The 22,351-nt window shown below is 40.9% G+C and overlaps 2 protein-coding genes across 3 annotated transcripts; one reads left to right on the plus strand and one right to left on the minus strand.

The window, feature by feature from the left end:
- Positions 1–394: 394 nt before the first annotated feature.
- Positions 395–5,078, minus strand: CCDC127 (coiled-coil domain containing 127). 2 transcript variants are annotated; one of them, XM_032706025.1, is made up of 3 exons: positions 5,054–5,078; positions 4,615–4,743; positions 395–3,970 (listed from the first exon to the last, which is right to left on the minus strand). In XM_032706025.1, the coding sequence occupies exons 2-3, from the start codon at positions 4,733–4,735 to the stop codon at positions 3,297–3,299; spliced, it is 795 nt and encodes a 264-aa protein (XP_032561916.1). In that variant the 5' UTR covers positions 4,736–4,743; positions 5,054–5,078; the 3' UTR covers positions 395–3,296. The 2 variants fall into 2 exon arrangements, with proteins under 2 accessions (XP_032561916.1, XP_032561925.1); XM_032706034.1 differs by having other exon boundaries at positions 5,015–5,069.
- Positions 5,079–5,771: 693 nt separating this feature from the next.
- On the plus strand, positions 5,772–21,571 carry SDHA (succinate dehydrogenase complex flavoprotein subunit A). Its single transcript, XM_032706011.1, has 15 exons — positions 5,772–5,854; positions 9,461–9,547; positions 9,851–10,012; positions 10,740–10,883; positions 11,016–11,180; positions 12,380–12,528; positions 13,768–13,892; positions 14,948–15,116; positions 15,683–15,878; positions 16,676–16,847; positions 18,178–18,296; positions 18,642–18,753; positions 19,841–19,971; positions 20,536–20,649; positions 21,221–21,571. Exons 1-15 carry the CDS (start codon positions 5,789–5,791, stop codon positions 21,305–21,307), a joined length of 1,998 nt encoding a protein of 665 aa, XP_032561902.1. The 5' UTR covers positions 5,772–5,788; the 3' UTR covers positions 21,308–21,571.
- The last annotated feature ends 780 nt before the right edge of the window (positions 21,572–22,351 follow it).

The raw sequence follows: 22,351 nt of genomic DNA on the forward strand, positions 1-22,351 counted from the left end.
CACTACCCTAGAGCAGCTGGGTTGTAGCACTTCACAGGGAGGAGGAAGAGGAGGGAAATGAAAAGAGTTGACATGCAGAATGAGATCATCTGCGGGACTCTGCACAAAGGCAGAATATCCTACACAACATTCTATTGAAGGATGACCCCAGTCTTTCAGAGGGATCGTCATCTTTAATTCCACATCTTTAGTTAATGCTGGTGCACTTATCTGTTTGATGATGCTGTTCTTTCCTAAGAAACACATTCTCTTAGCCCTAAGATCAATACTTTTTACGTGCCAATATAAAAAATGTACAATTTGTTAAACCTAAAATGGTGCAATTAGGTTGGAAAGTTGCAATAAAGTAGCAAATTCCATTCCTCCCACCCACCTTGTCAAACTTACAAGACAGTGCAGAAATATGTAAGTTTTTATTAATTGTTATTGTTTAACGAGTGACAATTTTCATAACAAAAACGTTCATTACATATTTTAAAATTTTTCTTGCATTCTAAATATACATGGGCAGTTCCAAACAATTAACCAATCCAGAATAACAGTGCTGAGCAAGATAAAACTTAAATTAGCATTTTCAACATAAAAACCTACAAAGGGGGAGTGTTTCAAAAATACATCACACACATACAAACATGGGTTTGGGTAAAAACTAACAGGACCAGTGCTTCTAAACCAGTTACACACTTTCAAAAAGCCTCCTGAAGTAACTCTTCAGTCTTTATACTGTGATCTTCAGTCCACGAACAATAGTTCAGTGATTAGTTGAACAAATAACCGACACTTCTAAAAAAGAAGTGCATCTATTCTATTGCATCCAACCCTGTACAACTGAGCGCATGATGCTTCAACATACATATTTATACTGAAAAAATATTTTACCCTCGATTACAATTTCTTTAAACATTTTGAGTGATGTCAGTGACAAACTACAAAAAAATGACAAAACATAAAATCTTTGCTCTTTTAATACTACGATGTACAAATTCAAGGCATGAATCTCAAATACATTGGCATTGATTTCTCATCTGACATTTGTCTGCTGAGTGGCTGAACTGCCTGCACTGACTTGTGAAAGGCACCATAGCTGGATGGTCCCTTTCCACATTCAGAAGGAATTACACATGGGGTAAGTTTTTCAAACTGATTTGTTCTACTTGGCAGTTAGGGTGTGTGTATATGGCCAGGGGCAGCAGCTTGGCTCAGGCAGCCACACATGAGTAGTAACTCAATTGCATTCTCATCTCCCAACCCACATAACGCTTCGCATCCAGACAAACTGTGGCCCTTCTGCTGTTTGTGATGAGCTCTTTTCTTTCCTCCAAGTTTGTCTACTACAACTTTATTAAAAAAAATTAGTACATAAAACACTAATAGATCAACATAACAGTATAATTAGTACCAATAAGGTGAGCAAAATCACAACTGCAAAACTGAGTAGTCGGGAAGCACCTATTTAGTTTAGGAATCTCATTTCATGTTAGGTATTTTTGCTGAGTAATTGGATTAGGTTGCACACACTATTTCAAAAGGTTTATTTGCTTTCTTCTGTGCCCAGACTGAAATGAAACCAGGAGAAAACAGTAAGAGAAAAAAACCCACATCTGTAAGAGCTCTCTGTTAAACTTGGATGGGCATTCACAAAGCTAGATTGCTTCCAAGACATGATTTTAGATGATTGCCTAGAGCAAACCTGTTTACCAAGTCTAGCCCTCAGGAAATAATGAACTACTAATCAAAGACCTGACAACCTACCAACACTAATCAAAGTCAAGTAACAGAGAAGACCAGATAATATAAACAGAAGGTTAAACACTGCCCCTTTGAGGTCTAAGGCTGGATTACAAAGGAGGAAGAAAAAAGTTATCCAAAATACATGGCACTGTTGAAAAAGAATGTGGTTTCTACTGCTCAAAGGAGTCAAAGTATACTCAAAGTTTTAAGAGATTTCAGGTAATGGCTTTTTTTGTTGATGTTGGTGTTTTTTAATCTAGAACTGCTTATTTTCCTGTATTATTTTATTTTGCTCTATCTATAATTTTATTTTTACCGTATCTATTTTGTTTTTATTAACTAAATTAAAAAGTCCCCTCTCTTAAAAGTTTGCAAAGCTTGTATATATGTAGGCTATCATGGTCAGGTGTACATGTAGTGGTGGACCGTAAGGTCAAAATTTAAGAGCCGTGGGGAAGTGTACTTCAGTTCTGGGAGAATGGAGACAGTCGGAGAGGGAGACTGTGGCCAGTGCAGGCTGCTTTTAAGTTTCTATCTTCAAATAACAAACAGGACCTGTCCAAGGAGCATAGCCAGGTGCAACAGCTGTAACCCAAGGAGGTTCCTACAAGCTAACCACGTAGCAGCCAGTGTCCTGGGAAGCAGAGGCAGCAGCATGGTGACATCATCCCTCATGGAGGCACATTTCTGGGTTAAAACTAAAACTCTAGTTGAGAAAAAAATACAAGTATTCTTAACATATCTCCAATACGATAAGAATGTAACTTCAAGTTTATACACTCTAGTACTCAAGAATTGATCCTGAGCCCCAATGAGACTCACATCAGCCTGTTCCTTTACGTGTTATTTTGATTAGCATCTTCTGTATGTTTCGTTCTTAAAATACTATTTTATCAAGCTGGAAGACAATAAAAGGCTGATGAATTTGAAACAGGATCATGCTATTCCCCCCTCAGAATACTAATACATACATTTATACACACACACATTCACGCATACATGTACTTGTATGAATGTATGTACAGACATGTAGGATTGGTGTCAAGCAGCTTGCCCAAGCATTGTCCCTTCCGAATATCTGCCTCAAAATCAGTCTTGCTTAAACAAACTTTGAAAAATGGTAGTAAAGATAATAATAATAAAAAAAGATAGTCTTATGATACCATGTAAAAAGTCAGGGATAAGGAGCACAATGCGCTACCGCATTTGGGGGAGACAAACCACACCTCTCTGTTGATGGAGCGTGACCACCAACTACTAGGTAAATCCCTCTAAACCCAGTTCTATTTTGCTGCTTCTGATACCTGTGGAAGCTGGCCTATCTCTACACTACACTGCAGTCTGCAATACGAACACACTCACAGAGTTTAAGAGCATGCACAGCTCGCTGGAGCGTCTGCTGTTAGTGAAAGGAAAGGCACCAGCACCACATGTCCCATGCAAATACAAGTGCAGTGAGGAGGGGAGATGGCAACACAGTAGAAGAGTTTAACAGCTTCGGACTACAACTGTGATTGTCCCTACCATGCACGGTGGATCACGGAGAATCCCATTACTTCCCCTACTTAGCGTTTTCCTAACATGGCCTTTTCTACCCTCTTGAACTTCTGCAGTTCAACAGCTAGTTCCCAGTTTCTCAGATACAGCCACATAAGCTTTCCATTTTGACTTTTGTTTCTGTTCAGCATATTACCACAGTAGTTATCGTATTTGAAAATATCTTTTAAGCCACTTTCCACATGTAAAGCCATAGCAACAGGATCAGTTGCTGCTTTAACTAGCAGATTTTTCTCTATTTCTAGTCTCTGACTTCTGGGAACAACAAGACTGCAGTAGATGTCCTGTCTTTCTTTAAGTCCCTCTTCAAATTCTTTCAGTAAAATATTGGCTCTCTTTTGCCACTCTTCTTCCTTTGCCAGGCAACTCTGGTACAAGCTACCTTCTGCTCCTGAGTGCAAGAGGACTTGTTTTTCTCGCTCCAACTTCTCCTGTTCCTGTTCTAGGAGCCTCCTTTCTTCTACTAGTTTGCGGCTCTGGGACACGAGGGCTTCGCGGTAACTCAGGGTTCTGTTGCGTTCCTTTTCCAGCTCCACCTCCAAGTGAGCAACAGCACGACGGTTCTCCGTGATTATATCCCGGTATTTGCCTTCCAGGTCTTTTTGTAAAGATGAGTGCTTTTTATGGTACTCTTGTTTTTCTCTTTCTATTTCTTTTTGACATTCTCTGGTCCAGATCCAACCTACCATATATAAATGAGACTTCAGACACGAGTATAATATAAAACAATGATAAGTGTGATGAATTAACTATGCCTCAAAGGAAGCTACTAAGTGCAAATAACTCTCTCTCCTGCCCTCCCCAGTGATACTCACTTCTATTTACATGTCCCCACAAAATGTATTTCTGTGTTCCTCTTTCACAGTAAGTCACTTTAAATGATCACGTTTTCCCAAAGTAAAATATTCCCTATTCTTTTATTGCCAATACTTGCACCACTTGGATTAAAGAAAGAAAATAAAGTTATACAGAAACGAACTGGAGGTTTCCAATGCAGGTACTGCACTGAGAACCTTTCAGGTCCAATAAATAAATATACATCAGCAACTTCTTGGGTTGCTACCGTGGGGCTCTTTAGTACATGCTGTGTCCACTCCTCCGAGAGAACTTCATAAACTGGATCTTATTAAACACAGATTCCATTCCATGTGGGAGAAATGGCCACTGCCTTAGCGTTATGAGCAGTGCTGGTTGTTTACAAACAAGACGACCTGAGGAAATCCCCAGCCAGGGCATGGTTTTATCCCTGGGCTGCTGCAGAGACTCGCCCTGGGCTGGGGGCGAGGCCAGGGCACAGCCCCGCGCCCCGGCTCCGGCGCTACTTACGGAAGGCGGCCAAGCCCAGCATGGGGACCAGCAGAGCGTAGTTCCATCTGCTCCCGTCATCACCGGGATCGCGCCGATTGGGCTGGATGTTCCAGTGGGGAGGGTCGTTTAAGTTATTCATGAAGGCACCTGAGGCGTACAGAGGGGAGATACGGCCTCAGCAGCGAAGCGCGCAGAGGGGCAGGGGCCGCTCCCTCTGCTACCCTTTCCTCCCGCTGCGGGGCTGGGAATTCTGCCCGAGCCCCTCGGACGGCGGCCCCGACACTTGGGAGCTTGGGCGCGCTCCGAACGGCCAACCCGGACCGCCCCGCGGCGGCATCCCAGGCCCGTCCCCGTCCCCATACCCCTATCCCCATTCCCATCTCCGTCCCCATTCCCCTGCAGCGCGACCCCCACGCACGAGTCCGGAAGCGCGCGGGTCCCTGGCGTTGCCACTCACCTGCCGGCCCCGCCCCCTCCCGGGCCGGCCCATCAGCCGAGACAAAGCGGGGGGAGCCGAGGGGGTGGGACAACAAGCGGACGCTGCCGTCCGTCTGTCCCCGCCTCAGACGGGCCCTTTTTATTCCATAAACATCGGCTACGGAGCACAGATATTAGTGGCATCTAAACCTTCCGAATTGGCTGAATCTACGTCTGATTTGGTTTTTGTCTCATAGAGAACATGCTTCACAGTCTTTTCCTCACTCTTTTGCCCAAACCTTATGTTTACAAAGCGATCTTTCCCACAGCTTTAAAAAAACAATTGTGGCCTATTCGTTAAGCAACAAGATTTCAGGCACTGTCAAAGAGAGGAGAGGCCGAATCCTGTAGTGCCGGAGAACTACATTTTTCAGTATTTCACTAAGAAAAAAATAATGGCAGTAACAGAATTCTAGGTTCGTGTGTGTTTTCTGTGTTTGTTTTTTTTTTTTTTAAATTTTTTTTTTTTTTTTTAATTCCTCTGAAAACAGAAGCTGTTCAGGAACCTTTCCTCACGGAGGAGACACACCCGCAAGCAGGTTTTATCAAAGCAAACGCGCAGCTGTCGGCTCGTATCCCTCAGGCGGCATCGAGCCCGTGACTTCGTCCCCCCGCCCCCCCGGCACGATTGGTCTGTCCCGCCGAGCCTCGCGCCTGCGTCCTGCTCGCCCGCTCCCCCCCCCCCCCCCCCCCCCCCCCGTGCCCGCGGTGCGAGATGGCGGCGGCGGCTGCGCGGGGGCTGGCGAGACGGTGGCTGCGCCCGGCGGCGGCTTCGCGGGCGGTGAGTGCCTGTCCTTGTCTGTGCCCCCGGCTTGTGCCCCTGCCCGTGCCGCTGCCCGACCCTGGCCCTGCCCTCCCGCCGCCGCCGCCGGCGGCCCGACCCCTCTGTCTCCCCCGTGACCTTGACCCACCTGGTGCCCCCGGCTCCCCCCCCCCCTCGGCAGGCTCGGTCTTTCTGGTGCCTTTTTTGGAGCCGTGCCGACCTTGCTGCTCGTGTCCTGGAGGCAGGTTACTCCTGGAGGGAAGACCAGGGAGTAGGTGGCTGTGGGCATGGCCGGGCCGCGCCTCCCGAGCGCCGTAGCCTGAGGCCGTGAGCGGAGTCCTGAGGGAATGAAGGAGGCAGCGGGAAAGGGATGTGCCGGGGAAAGGCCCTGGAGGGGCCTGGCAGGTGCAGCCCCAGCATCGAGGTAAAAAGGTCGCCGCAGGCTCCTTATGTATCAGGAACAGTGTGGCCAGCAGGTCCAAGGAGGTGATTCTTCCCTTCTACTTAGCGCTGGTGAGACCACACCTCGAATACTGTGTCCAGTTCTGGGCCCCTCAGTTCAGGAAGGATATTGAGGTGCTGGAGCGGGTCCAGAGAAGGCCAGCGAAGCTGGTGAAGGGTCTGGAGCACAAATCTGATGAGGATTGGCTGAGGGAGCTGGGATTGTTTAGCCTGGAGAAGAGGAAACTCAGGGGTGGCCTTATTGCTCTCTACAACCACCTGAAAGGAGGTTGTGACCAGGTGGGGGTTGGCCTCTTCTCCTGGGTAGCCAGCGATAGGATGAGAGGGTATACTGCACCAGAGGAGGTTTGGGTTGGGCATTAGGAAGAATTTCTTCCCAGAAAGGATGGTCAAACATTGGAATGGGCTGCCCAGGGAGGGGGTGGAGTCACCGCCCCTGCAGGTGTTTAAGAAAAGGCTGGTTGTGGCACTCGGTGTTATGGTCTTATTCACAGTGATGGTATTTGGTCGTAGGTTGGACTTGATGGTCTTAGAAGTCTTTTCCAACCTAACAGATTCTGTGATTCTGGACCTGCATAGGAAGCCAGTGTATATCTGCGTGTTGCTTGAAATTGCTGGTGATTATGCCAGAAGGGGCTGCTGAGGCATCTGGTAGGTTTGCGTTAGCTGGGCTGGAAGCTGCAGGTCCTGAAGGAAGGTTTTTTCTTCTCCGTGGTGAGGTGGGAGTTTTCAGTTTCTTTCCCCTGTTCTCACCCTGTGTGTGTCCATAATGAGCTTGGGGTTACAAAAGATAAACATGTGGGAAAAGGATCTTGTAAATACAACTGTACTTGTCCCTGTCTTACAAAGCAAGTGCAGAAAATACAACCTACTGAGACAAGGAAAGGTTTAAAAAGTGTCTCTATGTTTTAGATGACAGTGAGATAGCCCTGATGGGACCTTTAGTTTCATAAGGGCCACAGTCTTCCCTGTAGCATTACAATTCAGGATTACTCTGATAAGTGTTTCCTTCAGATTTATTACAACATCTTTTTCCGCTTTGTGGACTTTTGATCAGACTCATTCTAACAAAATTCAGTGGCAAGAGAAATTCTTATGTACAGCTCTAACAAAACAATTCTATATGGATGGGAATAGCAGTTCTGAAGACTTGTTTTGCAGAAGCTTAGATGTGAGAAGAAAAGAAAAGCAATCTGCTAAACAGTTGTATATTTTGTGGGTTTTTTTAATAATATACTTCCAGAGTTCTCTGATGCAAAATGTATTAGATAACTGTTGATAGTGACTTCAGAAAATAATAAAAGCTTTTAGCAAGTAAATCAGTTGCAAGGTATCGTGTCAGAATTCTGACTGGACATTGCAGTATTCTGTTTAGTCTGAGGGGAGAAAAAAAATGATTCAATTTCTTTTGAGGCTTTAGAGCATAACCAGTTATGGTTTTCTCCCTTCAGTCATTTGCACTTTCTTTAAGCAATACCAAGTATGTACAGATCTCTCTTTGTGTGCTTCTTCGCATACAGTTAAGATTTTGTTTGAATCACTTAATCCAATAACTGAATGTGTTGTTGCGCACGTGCAAGAAATAAGTTATTGCAGTGAAAGGAGCTCTGCTGTTGCTGGAACAATGTTTTGGGAACAAGCAGGTAGTGTCTGCTACAGACTGCGTGGCTGCTGCATTTCAAGTGCGCGGTGTAGAGTTCTGTGGGTCTCACTCCAGGTTTACTCAGGCCTGTGAAAGCAGTTCTGCTGCAAAGAGGAGACCCCATTTCTGCTTGAGCTGTGACTCAGGAAAACTGGTTTGCAGGTAAATTGTGTCTGATGTTTAGGTTTCATCTGGCTGTCAGTGGACTAGTTGATCTGTTTTTGCATGTGAATGAAGAATGTTAATGAAGAATATTGATACAGAGGTTAAGATGGTCATGGAATTGCCCCAAGGCATGATAACAGGGCAGTGTTAAGATTGATCTTATTCTAAGATAACTGTAAAAACCAGAAATGTGTTAGCAAGTCTGAGTACACAGACTCGTGTAACTTGCTGTTATGCAAGAAGATAATTTGAGGAAACTGGTATGAGAAATGACAAAACTAAGTTGAGGGAAGTGTTCTGTAGTTCATGTAAGAGATGAGCAAAGAGGTGGACATTTGGAAGTGATGAGAATGGAAGAGCTGCTTGGTAGTGTAGTGTAGGGCGATGGAACTATGAATGTAACAGTTGCTGGAAAAGACAGATATCACTCCAGTGCATTTGAGGATATATTTCAAATAGGGAAGTGCTGATGTCACTGGGCAGGTGAGTAGTATGGCTTTGTGGTGCTCTTCTCAGCAATCATACATGCTGATTTAGGTGTGTTTTTTGGGCTGCGTAAAGAAGGAATACCAGGTTCCAATGTGTTGGAGAGGAGGAGACTAAAATTCTAGTTGTTTTAATCTATTGAAGCAAAGGCTGAGTACTGAGTAGGTGTGGGTCCTTTTGGTTTGGTTTGCTTTTGAATATGTCAGGGGAGAGGGAATGACATTGCAGAAGGGTAAAACTCGTGCCCCTGTGCTTCATTTAAGTATTAATAAATGTTCTTAGGTGGGTCACTAATTTAATAAGAGCATGAGAAAAGAGAAATATCTCTGACTTTTGAAGAAATGCTTAGCTGGAACAGCATTCCCTACAACCTATTTTTTTCAGTCTTCATTATTCTGACTACCTGAAATAATTCAAATTATGATGATTGCTCAATATGAGAGGCATTTTCCATTACTTCCTGTGGTTCCTATAATGCTGTCTTCATCTTTGCTTAATTATGAAAAAAGATGGAAGAAATCTACAGCATTAATTACAAACATATTCTTATGTTGGTGCTGCCTCAGATAGGTCTGAGAGACTGGTGACTGTTAGTGAAGTACATAAGGGATAGTCTGTGACATCCTGTTAATTGCAGGGTGTTCTCTCATCCAGTCAAAACTTGATACTTTCCTGCTTTTTATTCTCAGTTTTATTATTTGGGCTACTTCATTGCATGTAGCTGTAAAATGTATTCGTACAATAATCTTGTGTGCATGGTATCAGTGGTAAGTGAAAATTTGATATGAACGTAGGGTAGCTGAGAATGCCCAGAGTCTTCCTTGTGGAAACCTTTGTTCTGTAACAGTTGTCTCGGCTTCTTTCCACAGTGGCCGGCGGCATGCCAGATTCCTGCACGCACCTTACACTTCACTGTCTATGGAAAGAAGAACGCTTCTACCAAGGTTTCTGATTCGGTAGGTTTGTAGTTCTTATATCATGAGTAACAGATTAAGTAATACACCTAATGCTTGAGAGTGTGTAACAGCCAGGTACTTGGCTTCTAGTGGAGTGTTGTGTTCAAGTACATAGTGAGACTGAGTTGCTGAAATGCCTGCCTTTTTTTAATGATAGTTTTCACCCAAGAGCGTATAACAGATGTAGCAATTGCTGCAAGAGTCTATGAAGAACACTAAACTTATGCTGCTTGTGTTTCTATGAAACTTGTTTGATCTAGCTTGAACTATTTGTGATCATAACAAACTGATTTATTTTTCCAGATTTCTACACAGTACCCAGTAGTGGACCATGAATTCGATGCAGTTGTTGTGGGTGCGGGAGGAGCAGGTCTGCGGGCTGCGTTTGGTTTGTCAGAAGCTGGATTTAATACAGCCTGTGTTACCAAGCTGTTTCCCACCCGATCTCATACAGTTGCTGCACAGGTGAGAAATGAGGTAGAACAAATGTTTAAAAAATGCTTGCTGTTGGAAAGCTGATTTGGATATAGAATCATGGAATGGTTTGGGTAGGAAAGGACCTTAAAGATTATCCAGTTCCAACACCTGTGCCATGGGCAGCAGTGCCACCCACTGGATGAGGTTGCTCAGAGCCCCACCCAAACATCATGTTTCAAGGCCACACTTCTATTTATAAATATTGCATATTTAGTTGAAACTTTCGTGGAGGACAGTATATCGTAGAATCACAGAATCATTAAGTTGGAAAAGACCTCTAAGATCATACAGCCCAACCATTATCCAAACACTGCCAAACTTTATATTAAGTAACAGGTACTTTTCAGTGTCTTTCCAAACCTAATGACATTGCAAGACACATTTTTTAATCTCCCTTTCAGTTGTTCTTATAATTTTTATTTCCTCACTTATGTATTCATTTCACCACACTGCCTCTTTTTTCTTCCCTTTTCTAAAGATTTTCAAAATGCAGTGCTGCTTCTGCGTAAGTTTGTGATTCACTGTGTTTCACAAAACAGCAGGATGAGTCACTGTGAAACTGAGAAATTTCAGGTTTTTCAGAGCCACATGAAATCTGACTTTACTGTATTTCATGTACACAGATGCATAAGTGGTGTGTGATTTTTTTTTTTTTTTAGTAGAAATGAGATAAACCTAGTAATGTAATTCTAGGCAAATGGATTTTCATTTTCAGGGAGGGATCAATGCCGCTCTGGGGAACATGGAGGATGACAACTGGAGGTGGCATTTCTATGACACAGTGAAAGGGTCCGACTGGCTGGGTGACCAGGATGCCATACACTACATGACTGAGCAAGCCCCAGCTGCGGTGATAGAGGTGAGACCCACTGGAGTTGATGTCAGCTGTAGTTATTTATAACATAGGCTAGCTCCCAAGGAGATCTCCTTAAAATAACTGGTTGGATTGTTATGCACAAGAGCTTCTGATGCTTCTGTTTGGGTTCAACAGCTGGAAAATTATGGGATGCCGTTCAGCAGAACTGAAGAAGGAAAAATCTATCAGCGTGCATTTGGTGGACAGAGTCTTCAGTTTGGAAAAGGAGGACAGGCTCACAGATGCTGTTGTGTTGCAGACAGGACAGGACACTCACTCTTGCATACTCTGTATGGCAGGGTAAGCAGTGGTAAAGGAAATTTGGTTTGGGTTTTTGCATTTACAGTTAATGATTTTTTTTTTTCCTTTTTTCCCCTAGAGTTTGAAAAAAAAAATCAAACCCAAAAACAAACAAAACCTGTAGCTGTTCACATATGAATGAGGAATCCAGGGGAATGGCTTATAACAGTTCTGGGTTTCCTTCCTTTGTGGGGCAATGGGGAAGGATATAGCCTAGGTGATGCTTGTTTTTTGTCAGGAGTAAGCAGAAACAGAATAAATAGATTGTAAACATAATGGCTTCCATGAAGACAATGGATGTTAATTAGTGTACACTGTTAGCTTCATAGTCTGGAGTAATTCTGCACTCTTAGTACTTTCGTGTCTGTTGATAGACCCAGAGAGAATTTATGTAAATTTTCCCCAAAAAAACTGTTTTTTCAAAACATTTGAGACAGCAGCATTGGGGAGCTCTGAAAAGAAGTACAAGACAGCATTGTCTTTCACTGTTATTCAAACGAGGACTGGGGGAAGTTGAGGTGTAGCTGGATTAAGGCCCACTGTGCATTTCTGAGCTTGCTCTATGGCAAGTGAGTGACTGGTGTTCCAGCAGTTCTGCCTATTAATTCTACAGACCATAACTGAAGAAAGTTCTGGTTGTTTGAAAATCGTAGTGAGCTGCTTGAAACGTGAAATTAAGTACCCAGTACCTACTGTCTTTTATTTACTTGGCAGCTAATTGCACTCCTTCAGGTTTTCACTGTGTATGTGGCTTCAATTCAAATGCTCAGTGCTGCCAAATGTTGCTCTGATCCTTGAGGGCATGAAAAAATGTTTGACTTGGTGCCCGCTGCTTCTGCTGGTATAATAGGCTCCCAGACATATATTCCATTCCTCCTGGAGAGCTTAAGTATAACGTGCTTGTACGTGTATCCAACACTGCAGCTGGGTAGCCTGTTGCCAAATGTAGAGGTGAAATAACAAGTCTGCTGGCTAGCTATGGCTTCTCAGAATTAAGTGATTTGGTAGTTACCTGTGTCTTTCTAAGCTAGAATAGATTAATTAGCAATTTTTTATAAATATTTGAGCGCGGTCTTCCCTGAGAGTTGGTGGGGTGGTGGTTGCTATACTGGTACAGCCCACACACATTGACAGTTTTGAAGAGAGGTTACTTAACTGTCTTAATTTTTCTTAAAGTTCCCTTTTTAATTTTCCCCCAGTCCCTACGATATGATACAAGCTACTTTGTTGAATATTTTGCCTTGGACCTACTTATGGAGAACGGAGAATGTCGTGGTGTTATTGCCTTGTGCATAGAAGATGGCACCATACATCGTTTTAGGGCAAAGAACACGGTCATTGCCACTGGGTAATGTAACGTTTGTGGTGAGGGACAGAAATTTGGGAGTGTTACTGTTGGAAGTCTGTGCGTTTGTGCATGTGTTTGAATCCACAGTGTGGAGGGGATACGTTATAGGTTCGTTCCCTCCACCCCGAAAGCAATATAACTGAATTCAGTCATTCCCTCTGAAAGAAGGCACATACTAATTTTGTGACCAAGTATAAATTTGGTTTGAGATCTAACTTTGAGTTCTAGAACACTGACATAAACTAGGAATGTATAAGTGGTATGTGTGATTAAACTGGTCTTTGATTTTTAAAACTTGCTGTTTAAAGCAGATACTGTTGCAATGCTACAGCAGACTCTGTAGAGTCCCAAATTTCCTTTAGAAAACAGTTATTGTCATAATTCTGAAGAATCTATGACATTAAGATGTTACCATTGTAATTCTAACTGTTCTAGGATGAAATTAGCAGAATATGAGTGTAACCTAACATTACTTGGTTGCAAAGTTTGTATATGTTTATTATAGTGCATTAATCTTTTGCTGCTTATGGCTGTCTCCTATCTATTTCAGTATATAAAATATTTATAAACATATATGTCAAAGAAAAATATTTAGCTTGGTTGCCTGTGTGATATTGCTTTCTTAAAGCCAAGGCAGTTTTCATACTTGTGTACTTTGAGGTACATACAATATGTACATTGATATTTCTTTTGAGAGTTTGTCCTGAACTTTGTCTTATTGGCAGTTCTCAATAACATTGGAGGCTAACCTAGTTTTCAGCGTAAGAATTCATGTTTAATACCTAGAAAACTAAGTTTTTAAATATAAGAATATAAAGTTAGGAGCCATGTTGAGGATATAAACCATTGTTATATGCATTTTTTTATAAAACTGCTAGTAATAGTTTGAATTAATTTGAATGGTATTGGATTGATAGAATTTCCTGAAATAACTTGGGTTTTTTTGCTGGCAGAAAGGCTTCTGATTTTACCCTAACTAGCCTGCTTTGGAATTGGTATTCTTTTTTTTTTGACCTTCCGTTACCGACCATTTTCAAATATGGTTGAGCATAACAGGGCAATACCAGTTTTGTTTTCTTTTGGTTGAACTTAGTGCAGGAGAGGGCAAACCTTAGGCATTTTTCTTATTAACCCTTTGCTCTATTTCCACTGTTATACAAACAGCATAATTGAGTCATATGTTCTGGTGATGTTTTAATTTTTCTTCCTGCTGATTCTGTTACCTTTTGTGTTGCGTAGTGGGTACGGCCGCACCTACTTCAGTTGTACCTCTGCTCATACCAGTACGGGTGATGGCACTGCAATGGTCACACGGGCTGGGCTTCCTTGCCAGGACTTAGAATTCGTCCAGTTTCACCCTACAGGTACAGAATATGAAATAATACTCACAAACACTATTTTTAACGAGTTGAAGAAAGCAACAGGCTTTTCTTTGCTTTAAAATGTGCTCAAGTCAGTTTGCACTCTTCTGCAGCACTTCATTAGTTGCTTGAGATGTGTTTAGATTTGTCTGCAGCTCCTGTTGGATATAAATCTGAGAGTCAGACTTACAGTGTGGGAAAGGTCTCAGCTGTTCCAATTTAAAGACCAGTGTTAAATATCTTGAGGTACTGTCTTTACTAACAGGTTTTATGAATTCAAAGCTGAAACCACTTCACCTCTTAAACTGATATCTCCTTTGTCTTTAATATTTTAACGGTTAAGGTACATATTTAGGACTGTAGTTTTATAGCACAGAATCAGTATCTAAACTGTGAACAATGATTACAAACTAGATTTCTTTTGTAGCTGATTAAATGCTTTGTTTTAATTTGTGGGTTTTTTTTTTAACTGTTCGCTTAATTTTACAATCATAGACATCCAATGTTCATTTGACTGACTTAAGGTTTTTCCAGTTAAAGAAGCTTCATTGGTTGTGTGATAATTCTGTAGCTTTTAAGATAATTATCAAGTGCATGAGTTGGTTTGTGGTTTTGTTTTCTGTGATGACCAGTGCTGAAGGCTAACAGATGGGTCTTCCTTCTCTAAAGGAAAAGAATACTCAGTATTCCACGCAATTTGAAGTCAGCCTGTACTGCTTTAGCACAGAAGAGGAAACAAAAATAAGCAAATAATTGTAAAATTCTCCTTGCACATTGAAGGGTGCAGATCACTTCCAGTTTTAATATTTTAAATACTGTGGGGATTCCAAATCAACTTACTTACCTTTCAGGAAGAGTGTTTGAAAGGAATAACAACACTTTTTTCTATGTAGTCCTGGGGGACAGCTCCTAGTGGTATATTTAGGGTGGAATGAAGTCTGCCCATCTGACTTACTTGCATTATTATTAGGAAGATCTTGTTTATTCAGTGTTTGTCATCCTGACTGTGAAGCTGTGTAGAAAATATCTCATTTGATGATATTTTCTTTGTTGAACAGGTATCTATGGGGCTGGCTGCCTTATAACGGAAGGGTGTCGTGGAGAGGGAGGTATTCTAATTAACAGTCAAGGTGAAAGATTCATGGAGAGATATGCACCTGTTGCTAAGGATCTGGCTTCCAGGGATGTAGTGTCTCGTTCTATGACCATAGAAATCCGTGAAGGAAGGTTAGTTACATACTCTTAATGAAGCTGCAGAATAAATTCTCAATCATGCTAGACTGTATGTGGTGCAATAGTTCATTTGATAAGCACATGATAATTTGTGAGAGTGACCTTTAATAAGTGTTTGCTGATCTCCTCGTGTAAGGCTGAAATTTTTCTTGTTAATTCCTAACGATACTGAAAGAGAACAGAAGATGTTAGGAGTCTCCTGTTTGAATTTGATGTATCTAGAGACAATTGCTCTTAATGTATTTGCTCTTACTGCAAACAGTGAACATAATTTGGTGCTCTCTTGTCTTGACTAATTATTTTTACATATTTCTGCAGAGATATACTGGTTTAAAGTCTTAAACAGTGTGAATTATTATGAAAAGAAAGCTGGGAGTTGGAAAATGGTCTTAATTCTGCCAAGTGCAAGAGTCTTATTAATGTCCTAGATATTAATTTTTGCCAGATAACATTTGAAAAAAAAGTTATTTATTTTCACAAGCAAAACAAACTGGATTAGAAATGTTACTAGTGTTTGTAAATTCCTGTTATGTATTCCAGTGTTGCCCTTTTTTCGGTAGGGGTTGTGGTCCTGAAAAAGACCATGTATACTTGCAGTTGCACCACTTGCCACCACAGCAGCTAGCAACCCGTCTCCCAGGGATTTCAGAAACAGCTATGATATTCGCTGGAGTTGATGTCACTAAAGAGCCTATCCCTGTTCTGCCTACTGTGCATTATAACATGGGAGGTATTCCTACTAACTACAAAGGACAGGTAAGTAATATACATTACTTTTGGGTTTTTTTCAATCATCACGGTAATAGGAAATAATTTTCCAAATATAAAAGCATTAAGAATGTTTTTCATAAATGTAAGGATGATTAATACCATTATTAATAGTGATATAATGATGATGTCAGAATACTTCAAACACACAATCTGGTTTGTTTTTAAAAATAACCTGAAAACCATATTCCAGTCCATCTGGAGAGGTGGGAGTTCCAAGAAACATCTAAAATGACGTTACTGTCACATCTGACAAAAATTCTCTGTTTACCAAGTTGAGGATAGTATAGTTGAACGCTGATCAAACTAGAGCTCTGTTGCAATCTATAACTCGAGTTAATATATATTAATTCTCTGTAGTTCATGTGATCTAAACACTAAAGTAGATTCCTCCAACTGACACGAGTTAGAAGTCAATGTGATCATGTCAGCTAAATCCTCTGTTCATGTATTGTACTTGTAAAATTTTATTGTAAAATTTAGCCTTAGAAATGTGTGCAGATCAGACTATTCCTGTGCATTTCCAACTCGCTGCAAAATTGTGGGGAAACAGGGCCATGTACTCTTCATAAGCATGCATAAAGAAGTATTTGGGTTTAGTTCCATCTGCTGTATAGTATTACTACTTACCCTTTAGAAGTAAGGTAATTACGAGTTTAGAGTTGGAGAAAACTTACGGTTGCTGTGTTTCATCCTTACATGCACATGGCCTTTGCAAATAAGGAGGTTTGCAATGTTATAAATTGTTTGAAAAATGAGTATTAATTGTGTGTCTGAAATGACAGGTGATTACACATGTGAATGGTCAGGATAAAGTGGTACCTGGTTTGTATGCTTGTGGGGAAGCAGCCTCTGCATCTGTCCATGGCGCAAATAGACTTGGAGCAAACTCACTTCTGGATTTGGTGGTGTTTGGTCGTGCCTGTGCCCTTACTATTGCAAATACATGCAAGCCTGGTAAGTCTCACTTTTTTAGACGTTTACCTTTATGATTTTATTTCTGCCCAACACAGAGTTGTTGCTGCCTGAATCAAATTTAGAATGATAGACATAGGCCCTTACTTGTTAGAAAAGAAAGAGATCAGTGTTTATGCTTTTTATAGGCATGTTCTTTGCTGTGAAAATATTTTGACATTAACATTTGCTTTGTAAGTTGATACTTTTAAAACTAGAATTGGGTCAATGCTATTGGCAAAAACAGTTGGTTTTTTTCACAAATTAAAACAGAATACTGAATGTGAAGACTGACTTCTCTACGTCCTGCACTATCTTCTATGTCAAAATGTAGTCTGTCTTACACTTGGCACTTTTGTATAGTGGAATTTGCTGCCACCTTGCTGATTTATAAGAAGAACTTATATGCAAGTGATAAGAGATGGATACTAAACATCTCATTCCCTGATGAGATTTAATATTCACTGTTGAATATTAAACATTTTAAAATAATCTGGTTCAGCAACAGTTACTGAGCTGAAAAAACAAACAACTCCCCCAACCCCCAACAAAATACTGTTAGTGGCAGTTATATTGCCAGAGCAGCTGAATTCCAGCAGTCATCATCTATTTTCTCATTGCTTAATGTCCAAATAATAAGACTGATTGTTTTTTCAGTCTGACTGCACAAGGTGCAGAGTGATGGTTCCTGTTGGTATTGGCTTAGATCATGTGGTATTTCTTGTTCAGCTTTGTGCCAATGTTTATTTGAATCCCTCTGTGGCTCCTTAGAGTTTGAAATTGTAGAAAGGGTTTTATTAGTCTGAACGCAAAGCTACATGTGAAGTGAACTGTGCTGGTAAGATGCTGTGTTTGGTTTGTTACCCAGTAACATGTGGGTTCCAGTATTAGAGCTAAGAAGCAGAGCTCATGTAACTGCCAAGCTTATGGACCTGTACTGATCCCTTAACAGATCCAAGGGAAGGTGGGAGGTTTGGGAATGAGAAGACAAGGAAAGTACAGGAAAAGGTGTTAAGGACCACAAGCTTATTCCATAGTTTAGAAGGATTTTGATCAAGTGCTGCTTCTAAGGAATGAACAGCAGAATTTAGCCAAACCTATAAAATCTCTATGAATTGTCATAGTAAAGAATGGGATTCATATGTTCCTCTGTAAACTTTATTTTTGTATGGATACTGTTGGTGGGAGTTCAGGAAAGTTACAGTTAATGTGTACCTCAGAGGAAGCAAACATATGGTGTTTTAGTCAAATCTTTCAGTAGTTGTTAGTCTATGAAACTGCCAGAAACCAAAGCCAAGCCAAACTACTAAACTTACTGAAACTTTCTTATTAGGAGAGCCAGTTCCCCCCATTAAACCAAATGCTGGTGAAGAGTCAGTTGCTAATCTTGACAAATTAAGGTTTGCTAACGGGAGCATAAGAACTTCAGAAGTGCGACTTAACATGCAGAAGGTAAGCCTGGTGGAGCTCTGAAGTACAGGGTGGGAGAAGCTGCAAGCAACAGTGGGGTTCAGTCACTTTGCAAAGTGCACTTCGGGATTTGCTTTGCAGAAGTAAAAAGTGTGTGATAAGATTGTGTGCAGCAAAGGTTGTATGTCTTCTGTTAATTTCTTCTTCCCTTCGTGGTCATTCCTCTTGTGTGGTTTACTTGCTGTATAGTAGAGTGGGGTTTCATTTGTTTGGGGTGAATAGAAGAATGGAGTCAAACCAGCTCTGTAGCAAACTCTGTTGGAGCTAAGGAGGTTACCTGGGTTTGCGTGCAGGATATCAAACTGATTTTGTTTTACTGTGTTGCAGGCAATGCAAAACCATGCTGCCGTATTTCGTACTGGTTCTGTACTCCAAGAAGGCTGTGAAAAACTTAGCCAAATTTATAGTGATCTGGCTCATCTAAAGACTTTTGACAGAGGTAATTTGATAGCAAACAATACACCTTGGCCAGAGTACTCTCTGGGAAAAGTGTTGGCGTTTGGGGTTTTTGTCCTATAAACTTTATGTGTTTCTTGAAACTTTGGCTGAAGACTTTGACCATTTTGAATCTTTCAAAATATTTTGTAGAGCCCTACTTACTAAACGTGGTAATCAGTAAAATACTTGATCTTATTGGTCATTTTCTGGTTGCATAATCTTTCAAAGAAGCAGAGACTGAAATTGGATTTAACTGTGTGAGGTACAAACTGCTCTTCTCTCAGAACATGAAGTGAAGTTGTTCTAATATTAAGATGAATGATGAATTTCATTAGTATCTTCTGAAAAGACCAGGGAGTTGCAAGACCATTCATAGACTTAACACTCAGTTTTCATTCTTCATCTGAGCAGATCACAGTGCATGCAGATACTGCCATGTCTGGCAGTGTATCTCAAGAGAACTTGGTTATTTAAGTACAACTGATGATGTACCTTTTGTTCACTCACACGTATTTCTCTTCAACTACTGCTATTGGACATGTTTTCTAACACTAAAAATAGAACTGGGTTTCTTGGACAGCTCTTGCTAAGCATCAAGAAAAGTTAAAATAGCTTAGAATGGATATACATTTGTGTAAGTGAACTTGAGTCCATCTTGAAGAACCTTGTATGACTAGCAGGATTTATTTTCCTCTCTCAGATAGGTAGGAAGGAAGGGAAAACCCTGTTGTTTGGATCTACTAGGGATATACTTAAAGAGCTATCATCTAGTCAGATCTTAGGGTCTGAAATGAGGTATGGGGACTGAGTTTCAGGCAAGAATCTATGGTGTAATTTTGTCTCAGTAGTATACATGCAACAGAGACTGGTAGAACTCTAATTTATCTAAGATTCATGGTGATTGTTAGGGTGTTGGAGTCATTCCTGAGCTTTGCAAGCAATGTGAGTAATTCAGTGTTGTGGAGTACTGTGACTGCAGTATGTAGAGCTTTGGGTAGCTCAATTCTAAGTATCAACAATAGGACAGAAGTAAATTGAGGAATGATTGTTTGTAGACCATTTTCCATAGTATTTTAATATTTTACTAGGTATTGTGTGGAACACTGACTTGGTGGAGACCCTCGAACTGCAAAACCTGATGCTTTGTGCTCTACAAACCATTTATGGTGCTGAGGCTCGCAAAGAGTCCCGGGGTGCCCATGCCAGAGAGGATTATAAGGTATAAATATTTTCTGTGACCTGCATGTAGGATTAAATTTCCTTGTTATGTGTCCTCAGATGGATTATTTTAAATTAGTAATTTTTTCTAAGTACAGTCTTCAGTGTTATGTTTACTGTAGTATTTGTTTGGGGTCCCATCTGTTCTGCTTTATCTATTCTTATCTGTTTAAAAGAATATCTTATTCTTTTATTGCATAAAATGACCAATATATGCAACACTGGGCAACAGTCTTGAGAAGAGTTATTCAGTGTGTGCATCTGAATGATTAATACAGAGGACTTTATAGTAATATAGTAGGAATGTAGTAATAACATTATGAATGCATAAACAGGACATAAGCTTGCATACACAGAATAATTGTCCTATGCAAGGGAAGTTACCTTAAAGCCCTTGTTAAGCCTGAGGATTTAAAATTGGACACGAGCAGTGTTAAGATAAAGCTTGCTGTCTGTTTGGAGACACACTGTGTTACAGTTGTAATTGAAGTGCAACTAATTGTGTGGTTTTAAAGTGATCTGCAGATATAACTTCTGGCGAAAACTAACCTAATTTTCTTCTTAGTTACGGGTAGATGAGTTTGACTATTCTAAGCCCCTCGAAGGCCAACAGCGAAAGCCATTTGAAGAGCACTGGAGAAAGCACACCCTTTCATACGTGGATATCCCATCTGGGAAGGTACATGACGCTTGAGGGTCTTTTTTGCTGTCAACAGACAGCTGCTTGCATAGACAGCTTTTGTAATCATGATAATACTGTCACAAAACTTATTTTGTTGCTGAGTGACTTTGCTATTTGAACTGGAATTCAGCTAGTTTGGGGACAAGTGAGAACACTTCACTTCCTGAATAGCTGCTGAGACTAGAAAGAAACACAGTTCTGTCTCCTAACTGATCCCATTGGGTTCTCGTCTGCAGGGCTTTCCTAGATGAAAGACTTAGGAGCTAGCAGTCTTAGCCAAAAGTTTACTTTTGTTCAAAGGCCTTTTTAAAGTCAGTCTTCTGATGCCATTTCTGGTCAGGCTTTGCTTTTAAGGAATTTAGTCAGTGGTAATGGATGGAACTTTTAACGTTCCTTGTAGGTTACGAACCTCCATTTTCTATGGAAGGAAATTAATGGAGAAGTAAGCTTAAAATCCATGAAGTCCTTCTGTTATCTGTGTTATTTGGCCATTCCTATTAGCTAGGCTGTCTTGTTTAGATGGAGGACGTTTGTTTGTCCTGAAGTTGTTTTTTCCCTTTTACTTCAGGTTACCTTGAAATACAGACCTGTGATCGACAGAACTTTGAACGAGGAAGACTGCCAGACCGTCCCACCTGCAATCCGCTCCTACTAGTAACTTGCATTTCACTTGAAGCCATCTCCCAGAGGGGGCCAGTGTACATAAGCATAGCACAAGCAAAACAAAACAATGTTATCACTAGCAATGAATGGAAAATACTGACTAAACATTTCTCCAGCTTGTATTCTGCTGTGGCTTATTGTACAATTATTAAAAATAGAATGCAGGACAGCTTATGTTCTTTCACCAATCTGTCAAAACTGACAAGGACAACACAAAATGTGTCTAAATAAAGTCATTACAAGTCTTGTATTCGTATTTGTTTGAATATGCTGAGATATATATATATAATTACAGTGCTTTTATCGTGAATGTATAGTTAATTTCCATGCTTTAAGAACAAGAAAGGTGGTGCCTGGTGACAGGACAAGGGGCAATGGGCTCAAACGGAAGCACAGGAAGTTCCATCTGAATATGAAGACAAACTTGTTTTCATGGTGGGTGGCAGAGCACTGGAGCAGGCTACTCAGAGAGGTTGTGGAGTCTCCTTCTTAAGTTAAAAGCCTGCCTGGATATGATGCTTCAGGTGAACCTGCTTTAGCAGGGAGGTTGGGCTCCAGAGGGCCCTTCTAACCTTTCTGTGAAACGCATCGCATTAGTTTTAGACACAATGGAGATATTGAATTTTGTGATGTGGGGACTTAAACATCATAATTTATGATTATAAGTAACACTGCAGAAAAGAAGAATGATGCACTAGTAATTATAACTTTGTACTGTAATACTTTTTTTTTATTGAATAAAACAAGAGGCTTCTGCTTACTTCCTCCATAATAGAATGATATTCTATATAATGTAGGCTGTAATAGTAATCTTTACTGACTCTGGAACTTCTGAAGCCATTTTTGTGGCATGCCCTATGTGTGTATTTCCTCTTTACTGTCAGAGGAATCAAGGGGCAGAAGACTTGCCTAGATGTTAAAGCTTACCAAACTCAAATTTAATGTGGATTTAGTGCTAAGATGTAACTTGTAAGGCATTAATAGAGCAGTTTCTAGCAGCATTTCTGTGAATAACTTACAGTTCTTGGATGATGGA

Source organism: Chiroxiphia lanceolata, chromosome 1 (assembly GCF_009829145.1).
Source record: "Chiroxiphia lanceolata isolate bChiLan1 chromosome 1, bChiLan1.pri, whole genome shotgun sequence".
NCBI classification, from domain to species: Eukaryota; Metazoa; Chordata; class Aves; order Passeriformes; family Pipridae; genus Chiroxiphia; species Chiroxiphia lanceolata.